The following is a 12,426-nucleotide window of genomic DNA, read 5'->3' as shown; positions in this document are numbered from 1 at the left end:
ACTTCTGTGTCTTTTATGTATTTGAAGGAGAAACATGTATTTCTTGTGATATCACATCAGCCTGATTTGCAGTTGATCAAATGTATGGACATATCTGCTGTCAGTTAAATACATGCGTGGAGTGTTGGGGGGGTGTAGAATTTGTTTGGCTTTCCCCTGCTAGAAAAATCTGTGGGAACATGCTGTCGTTGGGATGTGCTGAAGAGATGCGCTCTGGCACCTACGCCACACTGGAGAACTGTGAGGACAAACATTTGGGAGGAAAGCTGAGCTGATCCTAATTGAAGCAGACACTAGCACTCTTTCATTGAAATTCCACCGGCTTCGCCAACCTGATGTCAGGTTCTCCATCGCTGTGTGAGGGTCGCCTCCAGGCAGGGCATGCTAAAAATAAATTACGCATGCACGCCCCCCCTTCTCTTTCCCACATGTGCACACATACACTCCAAGTGAGCAAAGAAAAGCATGTGGGAACTGCTCCTTGACACCACTGCTGTTAGTGAATATGTTCTGCTGCAAGTGAGGGTTTTGTTCCATGTCCCAGAAGGTTTGGGCAGATGAGCGTCACACTGATAATGGGGCTGCAGGCATTGCAGGGCTGGTCTTTAGTAGCTTACAGAGGACATTAGACTGAGCTGACTATTTTCTGACACTCAAATTCTGGCCACACTCATTTTGCAACTTTTAAAAGGCATCTGTTAATTTGGTTTCTGGAGTAAGCACTGTGTGCGCTGGATTGGGTGGTTTAAAAGATTTCTTCTTTTCTTGGCGTCTGCATTTCCAAATTGCCCTTTTTTTTTTTTTTTCTTTTTTTTTTTTTCTTCTCCTGCCTGCTTGGGCTACGAAGAGTAGTTTGCTCAAAATCTTCACGTCATCTGCAGCTCAGCATTGTAGAAATGGCTTTTCTGGAGATGGTGTGGTGTCTTCCCTCCTAGATGCTCATCAGATATGAGATCCTCCAGGGCTGGGAAGGGCTCTCAGATCTGACAGGGACCATCTGGGTTTTTTGTCTCCTTCTGCAACAGAGAACATGAGTTGTTTGTGGGGAACATCTGGGGATATTTCATTTAATCAGTTTTTTTACTGCTCTTGTGGCTTTGGGTATTAGCACTATCTCTGCTACTTCTGTTCTCTGTCAGAGGCACACAGCAGTTGAGCCTCCAGAGAGTTTAAATGTCTTCAACTAAACCATATTATTGGCTCCCTCCAGGGGTAACTGGGTGAAACTTAATGGTCCATGAGATACAAAAAGTCAGTAGAAATGATCTAATGTCCCCTTCTAGTCTTAAACTCAGTGAAATGGTGAAAATTCTGCTTCTAAAGGAAATGGCAGATGAGCAGTTGCCAGGATCTCCTACCAGGCTTCGTCTGCGGCTGTCTGTGGGGAGCAGTCCTGTTTGCAGATTCTCGCAGAATTGCACCATTTTCACTCCTGGAGACAAAATCCTCGTTCCCATCCTTCTGTGCCCTTCCTCCTCCCTCTGATCATTTCAGCCCCTTTGTGCAGTGACCATTTCTGAGAGAAACTTTTTGGTTTCCCTTCTGCTTTTGCCAAAATCCAAATGAGAGGTCTGTTTTATCTGACATATGCCTTTCACATGGATCAAACCTCCAGTTCCAAAATATTGCTGGCCCTCCCGAATGCAGAAACCAGTCTTGCGTATCTACTCTCTCTGTGACTGGTTGAGAGCTTTAGCCAAAAAAAAGTCTCCTGGCAATTCTTGTACACTCAAAGCATCTCTTTTGCTTCCCTCTTCTGCAGAGAAAATGTGCAATTTAAAGTTGTGGGCATGTATTTTTCTTTTTCTTGGAAGCATTTGCAAAGGTGGCCGGAGCTGCTTCTCTTCAGCTGTCGGGTAGGTGTCCCATCCTGTGTGTGCTTTCAATAAGATCAGTGTTTCCTTTCTTATATTTAAATGCTTTACTTTGAATATTTCCATATGAAAAGAGAAGCTTGAGAGAAATTGCAGGACTAGAACTCCTAGAGTCTGGGGATTTCAAGCATGAGTGAAGCACATGTGCTTTTTCCCTCATCTGAATTCAAGGACTTACCAGCTCCACAATGGCTACCTTGCCACAAAGGGAGAGGATAGGCCTCCTCCTGCTTGCTGTACCACATCAATCACTTTTTATCTAGGTACCAGGAATCTTACGAAGCTATTTTGATTTTTAATGTAAGTCAGAAGTGTTTTTAGAACAATCTGAGGAGCTCTCAGCTCACCTGGCTGCAGCAGAGTTGTGTCCAAAGCGCAGCTGGTTGCTGCTGGGTTGTTTTTCCAGTGTAACCAGGTGACAAGCAAGTTACTGCCTCTGCTTTTACCTATTTTTTTAATGGAGTGGCACTAGGGACACTATGAGAAATCTTGTGCCTGGAGAAGGAGGGATATGGGATGTCCGTGGTGCTTGGTGCAGCACACATGGAGAATGTCCCAGCCAGAAGTTCCACCTGATCAATTATACAAGACTGAGCAGTGTGAATACAGTAGTGGTTGCCATGGTTATCAATCATTATGAACTACATTTTCTGGGGGCTTGTTTAGAGGAAAATTTTGTGTAATTAATTACAAATTCATTGTAAGATAGTAGCATAGTTATAGCCCAGAATAGATGTTCTGTCCTTCTTTCCCTTTCTGCAGCCCAGAGGCCAAGAATATCACATGCAAACTATCACAAATGTCTGCAGTTCCATCTGAGTGAACGCTCTTCCCTCATGCTCACATCCGTTGGTACGCAGACATTTATGCTGTTGCGTTTCACCCAGTTTCCCACCTGCAGGAACAAGCTTCAGAGGCTGAATTGTCCAATTTCGACTGCTAGAGCTAATTACCAGTTTTATAGCAACTCTCTTCGTTTGGAAAAGCCAATCTGTGACCATCTAGCTGTTCACAGGTTCACAGGCTTGCAAAGTTTGATGTTATCACCAGCCAGTTGACCAGAAGACCTCAACTTCTTGGACCTTCCATTCCAGCATGAGCTTTAGCCCTTTATGTTTCTTAATCTTTTTAGAAAAGCATCCGTCTAAGGCTAGTGACTGCTGAGGAAATTATAAGCTTCCTCCTCACTAGAAAACAAGGCGAGTTTAAAATATTTGCTTCCTCTAGTTAATGTTTACAATTCTTAATAGTATGCTATGGGGAAGTTGCAGAGCTATCAAATGAGAATACAATTGTTAATAAATTTTCTTGGTAAAATGATTAAAGCAAATATAAATAAATTCCAGCTATCTCTCAGTGTATTAAATAAAGGGCGAGTAACTTATTTTTAGTTTTGCTGGGTAAATTAATTTAGAACATCTGTAATTTAAAATAGTCCTGGGGTTTAAATAGTTTTGCAGCCACCGCTTTTACATTATGCCAAGTTCAGTCTCAGAAAGGTGGCTGCAGTTCTCGCTCGCTTTGTTTTTCCAGATGAATTGACACAACAGTTTGTTTGTTATTGTTTGGGTGATAATCCCCAGCAAGCCTTTTATTTTTCCATATTATCTACCTTGTCCATGACCCCTCTGAGTCTGAAAGTGCAAAGCGAGCTAGGGTTCTTTTCATACTTACTAATGATAAAGACTATTCATTCTCCCAGTTGTCTTTGGTGCAATCTGTTTCAAAGGCTGGGATTGATGATGAGTGTCTGAGAACAGTGTAGGAGGGCTGCCTGAGCGTGACTGAGCCACAGAGTTAAAAAAAAAAAAAACCTAAAAAATAATAGATTCATTTCAAATAGAAAATAAAATTCAAGGAAGCCATGGCTTGCCTAAAACAAAATAAAACAAGCCAGCTAAGTTTATTGTCTGGATTATTAATTGTGCTGGATTGTTCAGCTGCCCTGAGAAAGTCACTTTAATTATTCGGTGAGTTTGAAGCCTGGGTCTCCAGAGATCGTGTTCTGATCTCTCACATATGGTATCTCGCACTGTTCATTAGACCCACTGCTCCAGTCACGTGGAAACGATGTTCAGACTATTTCTATCCATATCTGCTACTTTTCTTCCTGAATGTGTCAGGCTCATGATGAGGGCAGTGACTCCAGCTGACACAGACACAATTGCTGATTGCAAAGAGAGACACTGCCATGAAAATAAAGAGAAGAGGGTTTTATTTCTGTCAGGGTTCGGGCTTCGCGAGAAGTCCCTGCCCTGCAGAAATATGAATTCCCTTGGGGGAGGAGGGTGCTGAGGTATGTGAGATCGCAGACTGAGTGGCGAAAAGAGGATGGGTGTGACCCTGGGGGCAAACTGCTGGAATGTCCGAAACCTGGGCTCGACTCCAAGAGGAAGGAAAAATTCTCACTGGTGTCATGATATTCAGTTCTCAGCTCTCAACATTCTGTGCCATTTCAAAAATCTGACTGCTTCATTTTGGTGGTGAGATGGGAGCAGGGACTCACTTTGCACAGTGGGAAGCAGAATTTCTTGCTCTTCCCTCTGAATATTTGATGCTGGCAGTAAAGAAGTGAGGAACAAGGTAATCTTATCCAGGATGGCTGTAAGCCAGTCAGGGATGACTTCTGGTCCCTGCTGGAGGGACAGAGCTTGGATGGACCCCAGCTAAGGATGAAAGAAGCTGATGTTTAGGAGCCTCTCTCCAGCCACATGTGCAGAAGATTTGGTGCTGGCAGCAGAAACCAGGTCAAGGGATTCCCAAGCAGCACAGAGCGCTTGCCGGGGACCCCAAAATGTCACATCCAACTTCTCACCCTGCACTCTGTTGGGAGGGGCTGGCAAGTGATGTGTGAAGTGTTGAGTCAGTATAAATGTCACAGCCAAAGGTCTTCAGAGTCAGAGTGACAACGGGAGGAGACACTAGTGCCAGGAGTTCTGACACAGGGAAAACGCTGTCACTGCCACCACCTCCGTCTTGGAGATTTATTTATGATAACTTGGGATGTACCATAAACAGGGGTGATATTAAACAATTCTGACTGTCTCAGGGGCTAAGTTTTACAACCCAAAGTGTGAACTCTCTCTGCCTCACTGAGATCCCGAGGCATTTTTCCAGCAGCTCCCACGATCTCATTAAGTGCTCTCCTGAGAAGGGCTCCAGCCCAAGAGAGCCCTCCCTGCGCAGCGCAGTGCCAGCTTCTGGGATCAGACACAAATATCTGCCAGAGAACCTAGTGTGCACCCTCAGACCTTAGTTATGGAGACCTCTTAGGCCACCACCACTACCTCACTGATCCCGCAGCCATCACGGCTTTGTGAGAAAACTAGAAAATGCCACACAGACGTCCCCAGGTTCCAACACATCCCTGATGTGAGAGGCTCTGACCTCAGCACCAGCAGCTCATGCCTGGGGACAAACCTCCCTGCAGCTGTGCTGTGGGTGTACTGAACCTAGGTGAACCTTTGCTGAGGTGTCCTCTCAGTGTGGTCTCAGCTTCTGAAGGTCAAACCCATGGTTTCCTCCTGGAGTCATTTGCCGCAAAGGGCTGGGCTGTCGTGCAAATACTTTCCTGCTGCTCCTTGAACACATCTGGGGCTGCAGCAGCAAGCTCTAGCTGCAGCCTTTCTCCCCCATAATAAAACAGCTGCCGTCCCAAGGAGGCAGGGCTCAGTGAGCCACTGTGCTTTTCTGCCGAGGGGTTCCCTTGTTCAGATAGCATTTTATCCTAGAAGCAGCAACATCTTCAGCAGAGCCCTGAGGATACTGAATTCGCTCTCCTGTGTTCCTCCTGCCTATCAAAGGCAAAGCAGGTCTGTGGAGATCAAGGGCAGAGCACCCCATGGCCACAAGCCTTGTTCTTCGCAGATTGCATTCACCAGCCCACAGGCCTTGAGGAAAATGATCAAGTTCAGAGAGCCTACAGCCTGTCTCAGGGAAAAGGCTTATTTTGATGACTTCCATGAGAAACCTCCTTGTCATTCTGCCCTCATGACATTTCTCTCTGCTTCTCAAGTCTGCTCACAGTTCTCCAAGGGCGTCTATGCCATCTTTGGATTTTACGAGAGGAGGACCGTCAACATGCTCACGTCTTTCTGCGGGGCTCTCCACGTCTGCTTCATAACGCCAAGCTTCCCCGTCGAAACGTCCAACCAGTTTGTTCTCCAGCTTCGCCCAGAGCTCCAGGATGCCCTCATCAGTGTCATTGAACACTACAGCTGGCAGAAGTTTGTGTACATTTATGATGCTGACCGAGGTAAGTCACAAGTTCATGGGAAGGGTTACCACACAATTAAACATAGTGGTCTAGGTGGAATCTTCACCTCAAGAAATCCTCCTGCCATGGGTTGCTGGAGACTGAGAGGTGGCTAAAGGGTCACCCTATGCCTTCCCTGTTCTCAATTCCTTTTCTAAATATTCACTACTGCTGAAGGTGGGCACTGATCTAGATGAAGCAGTAGCCTGACCGAGTATGTCTGTGTTCATAGGGTCAGATCTGAACCCCATCAATGTAAGGGGGATGTTTAATGTGGAAGTGGTTTGAGTTTCAAATGAGGAAATTGTTTATACAGAATCAGTCCATCAAACTCAAGGCCACCAAATCCCCACTTTTATAAATGTGAACCGGCAACTGCTCAGGTCTCACCTGAGCCCACATCCAGTTGTGATACACGTCTATGTTTCTGGCAGGTAGCTTGGAAAACTCCAAGTTCCCTGTGTGAGTGTATCCCTGTGTAATTGTCTATGTAAAATAACGAAAGCCTTTGTTGGGTTCTTAGAAGATATTATCTAAATTTCTAAACCATGAACACAACTAGTGAGCTCATTGCTTTGTAATTTAGTTTCCTCATTTCTCAGATACCTTTCAAGCTCCAGGCTTGGGGGTTGAGAGCAAAATGCGCTTGTGGAGGGCAGCGCAGAGGTAAGGATGATTCACAGCTCTGTCCTGGGAGTTATCATCAACTCTTGCAGGGATGGGATGACCTTAAGAGACAAGGAGAAGATGTGAAAGCATCCCACCCTGCTTTCTGTTGTCGGGAGGCATGGGCACACCAAATATCCCAAAAGGACTGCAGTAGGCAGGGTTGTCTAACAGGACTCCAGACTGGTGCTGACTGTGTATCTCCTCTGGAAGGCCATGCACGTAATATAGGCAAGATCTTTTTTTTAAAAATGAAGTTTTCTGATGAGATACTGCCAAGAGGGACAGTGACTCTGAATATGATTGGGTGTTGTGATTGCTGAAGTTGTCCCTAACCCTAGGAGTGTAGAGCCTAAACAGATCAAAGATGAGAAGGGAGCTATGGCCAAAGAAATCAAGCGATTTGGATAATGACAGAGAAGAAGACAGGGATTAGAGCTCTTATCTGGATCCCACAGCAGGACCTAATCAACGAGACTGATCTGCCAATTACAAAGGAAAACTAGGCCTGGAATCATCCTATTTTCCTGTGCTAGGGCAGAAAAAGCCGGAGTCATTAATTCTAGCCCAGCTGTGTTTGGGTAAGATGCTGGACTATTAGCTGCTATCTGTAGTTCTGCTGTGCTCTTGCGATGCTGTATCCAGCCCGGCTTGAGGCAGCTAGGCAGGCTTTCAGAAGGATGGAAAGATGCCATTGCACAACTAAAACCAAGTTCTCCCCCTGCTGTCCTCTTTCCCTCTTCCTCCTCTCTTCCCATCACAGGGTTGTCAGTTCTACAGAAAGTGCTTGACACCGCAGCTGAGAAGAACTGGCAGGTGACAGCTGTCAACATCCTGACAACAACAGAAGAGGGCTATCGCATGCTCTTCCAGGAGCTGGAGAAGAAGAAGGAAAGGCTGGTGGTGGTGGACTGTGAATCTGAGCGGCTGAACATCATCCTTAGCAAGGTTGCATTGATGTGGGTCCTCTGGGAGGGGTCTTGCATGCAAGAGGGGAAAGGTTTTTCTCCTGTAGAAGTTCTCCCCATTCTTGTCTGATCCGTGTGTCACTGCAGCTCTCATTGGATGTGGTATGTGTGTATTGCATCAGGCTGCCGAGCTTGCAGGTGTTTCTCCATTGTGTTTATTGTGAAAAGCATAAAACCATATAAAATACTAGGAGCTCCCATGTATTCATGCTGAGTGTGTTCTGCTGCTCCATGTTCCCTACTTGTTTGACTCTTCTGCTTGACCCCTTTATACTCCCTTACTCCCCAATAAGTTTGCTTTGTACCAATTCTTCCAAGCAGCGGGCACAAGACATGGCATTTCCTTATTCTGCTGAGTTTTTCTCATGTTTTCTCAGCTCCTGTGAGCTAGGGTGGAGGTGTGAATTGGCACTGCCAGACTCCTGGTCCTCCAGCCTCCACGTGCTGCACCAGATTCTCACAACCATTGCCAGCAGGGCAGAGATGGAGAAGCTTTATGGTACATCTGTAGTGTCTTCAGGACCACTGTCTCCAGATCAGGCTGGAGTTCAGCAACCTCCCAGGGCATCCAGGCAGTTGCAGGATTGAATGCTTCCAGCTCCTCTTGTGCCTTGCAGCGAGGGCAACTGGTTCATTCCCAGCCATCTCCTGGGCGTTTTGTCAGCTAATGGCCACAAGGCAGATGGGATATGCGACAGAGGACTCAGCAGCTAGATTGTGTGCCCTGCCTTACTCATCTTCTATCTTGATAGGTTGCCCAGTAGTGCAGACCCAGATTTTCCCTATCTTCTTTTCTCCATGCCTCCCTTAATGCTTTTCCTAAATCCTAAATATGGACTTCTGTGGACAGAAGACCAATGCAAACCCACAGACAGGTCTCAGTCCACACTTGTGTCCTCTCTTCAACTCTAGCCTTAATATCTTTCCCCCTCACACCTACAGCCAAGGCTTTCCCCACAGCTGGAACTCCTGTCCCACATGGCTTAGAAAGGGCCCCGCAGTGGCATGCAGCCAGCGCACGATGACTTCCGCTATCGTGCTTCTCATACCAGCTCACTCTTACCTCATGCTTCACACGTCACTTTGTCTAAGCTACCTGTCATCTCCCGTCTCACACTTCAGCTGCTCGCTGTCTGGGGCAGGGACTGCCGTGTCACCAGCTGCACAGCTCAGCGATGAGCACAATCCATCCTTGTTGGATGTCTCTGGGTGCTACTCCGTTACGTGTAATAACAACGCAGCTAGCAGGTTTTAACCTCAAACTAAAGATAGTGCTCAGGAAGGAGAGATCACATTATTCTGGAGGGTAAAGTCTTCTCTCTGACCACAGAGTAGCTGCAGTCGAACAAAATTTTTGAGAGGACCTAGGCAGCGAATTTTCCTTTTCTGCAAGCTTTTCTATAGAGTGTATGAGATTTCTAGGGTTAATGATGTTGGTTTTTTAAGCCTGGTTTATCTAGTAGAAAGTTAAGTTCTGTCGTTGGATATTTAGTTTTCCTAATATGAACAGGAAAACAAGTCTGTTTTTATCCTCGTTTGACTTCTTGTTCTGAGTCCTCAGGGATTTCTGAGAGCAGAAGTAGTTATCCCAGCACAAGCAGGGAATAACAGGTCTTTCACAACACGCAGATGATCGGAGTGGGTCAGAGATAGTGTTTGGCTCATCACCATGTGAAATTCAGATGGGACTTAAACTCAGGCTGGCGGCCAGTCTCTCAGCTCACCGCACCAGCAGCCTCTGCGTGGATGTTACTGCTCTGTTTGCCCTGTCTCTTTGAGTGTCTGAGGTGCTCAAATTGCTGCCTCAGCCTCTCAGGGACATTTTAATGCATTTATCTTCTTTCCTGACAAGCCTGTCTGTCTTTCCGTGGCTGTGGATTTGTGCTCTCTGGTGAACAGAAGAGCTGGGGATGGCTGTTTAGCATCAGTCCCTCGCACGTACACGCTGGTGCGTGCACACACTTTTAATTTCTTCTTCGCACCACATACACATAACAAAATAACCACCCCTGACTCTGGCAAGGCAGTCCTCACGTTCTGGAGACTGTAGCTATAGAGGAGCCAGTGCTCAATGTATTAATGATATGTGGGAAAATGACCTGATTTCTTTCCCGGAGATTTCTCTGTGTCATGTCTCAAGGGCATGATTTATCTTTGCGAGGTAACTGTCGTTTACAAGCCAGGCCTAGGTTCAGGGCAGGATATCCGCGGGGCCGTGCTGTGTAGCCTTAATGGGATAAGTAAACGGTGGGTTGTATTCCATCAAAGCCTTGTATTGTTTCTTCCTTGTCTCTCATTAAAATGAATAACTGGAATTTCTCCTTTGCCACTGTTTCACTCGGAGAGGATTTCTCTCTAATAGATGTCAAACTGGCCCATTAAGATGTGGGTAATGAAACCTAGGTGGCCCAAGTGAGCTATCAGCATGCAGCCCAGCACAGCCTCTCACCGTGTTCAGGCTAAGTGATAAATGCTATTATAACCTCAGCTTGCCTCTGCCGTCCGGACACATTAGGACTGAGCAAGCATTCTAAAATAAATTAAGAGCACAAATAACTGTGTAAAACACAGGAAGCAAGCCTCATAATTCAGGTGGACGGGATGCAAGATTAACAGCTGAGAGAAAGCTGGATGGCAGCCCTCTCAGGTTCATCGACCCTGACACCTAATGAAATAACAAAGGGAGAGTTTGGGCAGAAGGAGCCAATGCTGGCTATTGTTGACACTGGAGAAATCGGGAATTGGATTGTAATTCTTAGATATCACAGTGCCCTGGAGATGCTGCTTCCTCCTACAAGGTCTGGGACTTACTGCAAAGGTCAGTCTCAGTTGATGAATGGAAGGGGACAAGTTGGGTCTGGTTTTGTTTCTCAGATCTGGCTAAGGAAGATACTCAGAAAACTACCCATAATAAGAGTATGTATCTTGACAGACTTAAGTATACAGAGGTTGGTTTTTTTTTTTTTTTTTCTGAGGGCTCCAGACAGCTCAGCAGGAGCCATACTGAGGGTTCCTGTGGGGAGAACCACAGGGTGGGGAAACTGGTGGAGCTGACATTAGTTGTGTAAGAAACTGCTGTAAATGAAGCCTGCATTGGAGTTAATTGTCACCCCCACGTTAATGCTAGGAACCAGACGAGTTTTAATGTGCGTGGAAGAGCATTTAACAGAGAAGGGCCAAAGCAGATGAACCAGTTGCACAAAGCAAGTGTCAGCTTCTTTATAAGCCATTTGGCAATCCCTAAATGGCTGCTCATGATAATCTGGGAGTGCTGTCCCACGGGGAGGATCAGTTTGTGTGTGCCCTCATCTGATGCCTCTCCAACACCTGCTACCAGCCCGGTATCAGACAGAACTCCTGGGTAGACCTATCTCTGGTCAAATCCAACAGAGCAGTCATTTTATTGTCATTCTGGCTGTGAGGATGTTTCTGGCCTCACTACTGTTCATGCAGATTTTGCCTGAGTGTTGGCAATGCAGGCAGTAATTCAGCGTCAATCCGTATAACAATGGAAATAAGAGGCAGCATTGCCAGCAGAGAAACTGTATGGAAACAGCACAATTCTCTCAGAAACTAGCAATTTTTGTGTTTTTACAGGTTCTGAAGGCATGCTGGTTTGGGCCTTTTTTTCACTGTCTTCTTTTTATGTATGGATTGGCTCTAATGCAGATGATACCTGGCTCTATCACCTGGTGAGAATTTAACAGTGCTGCTGGAAATCAGTGGAGAGGAATTTTGGTGGAAATCCAGAGTCAGCAAGAATAATATGATTTTTAGTTATATTCTTTCTGTATTTTTTTTAAATAAAGGAAGAAAAGACACCTAGAGACTATCTAATCAATGATCCTGTCCCCCATAATCACAGACAACCCTGCAACAAGTGGTGCCTTCCTACCTAGACAAGGGAGACTTTTCCACTTGACAAAGCTTTCAGATGTTGCAGATCCATAAGCACTTGTGTTGATAAAAGGGAATAAGAGCCTAACTCTACATGCACCAGGGAGAAAGGAGTGAGTGGCAAAGAGCTTATATTGGGACACTATGAATATGAAGACATAAGCAACCTCAGTGAACATGCATGGGGAATCCTCTGTTGAGTGTCTTGCCCAGGCAGCTTTGTTCTAGAGGCATGACTTGAAGCTATCCCAGTGCACTAAAGGAGAAAAATTGCCCCATAGCCTAAACCTGCTGACATCTCACCCAGGAAGGTGTCTGTGGCAGGGACTCTAGACGGGACGATGTGCAGAATAGGTCTCTGGTCTTGCTCAGTGTTTTAGCTGCATTCACAGGACAAGTGGACCCCAGCTGCCGACTTTGTTCCTTTGATGTCTGAAATATAAAGCTTGTTTAAATTTTTTTTTTTTTTTTTTTTTTTTTAGAAAAACATTGTATTTTTATCCCTGAGCCCATAGGAAGCAGGTTGGTTCAGGTAGTTTGCTCTCCCTTCCTGTGGAATCTGCTTGGGGATCTTATCCTGTCTCATTGCTGCTCAAATATCATGTGTGAAAGCTCTGCCCTTCCTCTAACAAGATTGTGAACCTTCCTTTTGCTATGTCTTCCTGTCTTCAACCGAACTGTCTCACTGGGGGAAAATGGGGAGGAAGGGTAGATAAAGGAAGCTTTACTTCCTTAGTTGGTCTCTGCTAGATATCCTTGATTTTCA

The 12,426-nt window shown here is 45.7% G+C and overlaps 1 protein-coding gene across 2 annotated transcripts in view; it reads left to right on the top strand.

Moving 5' to 3' along the window:
* The window catches only part of GRIA1 (glutamate ionotropic receptor AMPA type subunit 1), a 126,055-nt gene that overhangs the window by 53,860 nt on the left and 59,769 nt on the right, over window positions 1–12,426 (top strand). For both annotated transcript variants that reach the window (XM_086758569.1, XM_086758568.1), the window contains exons 3-4: window positions 5,890–6,129; window positions 7,559–7,743. In XM_086758569.1, the coding sequence (XP_086614695.1) occupies window positions 5,890–6,129; window positions 7,559–7,743 (425 nt within the window). The remainder of the gene's footprint in view (window positions 1–5,889; window positions 6,130–7,558; window positions 7,744–12,426) is intronic.

The sequence above is a fragment of the Chlamydotis macqueenii genome, chromosome 14 (assembly GCF_036417535.1).
Source record: "Chlamydotis macqueenii isolate bChlMac1 chromosome 14, bChlMac1.mat, whole genome shotgun sequence".
Taxonomy (NCBI): domain Eukaryota; kingdom Metazoa; phylum Chordata; class Aves; order Otidiformes; family Otididae; genus Chlamydotis; species Chlamydotis macqueenii.
The sequence above is the reverse complement of the archived record's forward strand: the minus strand, read 5'-3'. Positions and strand labels throughout refer to the sequence as shown.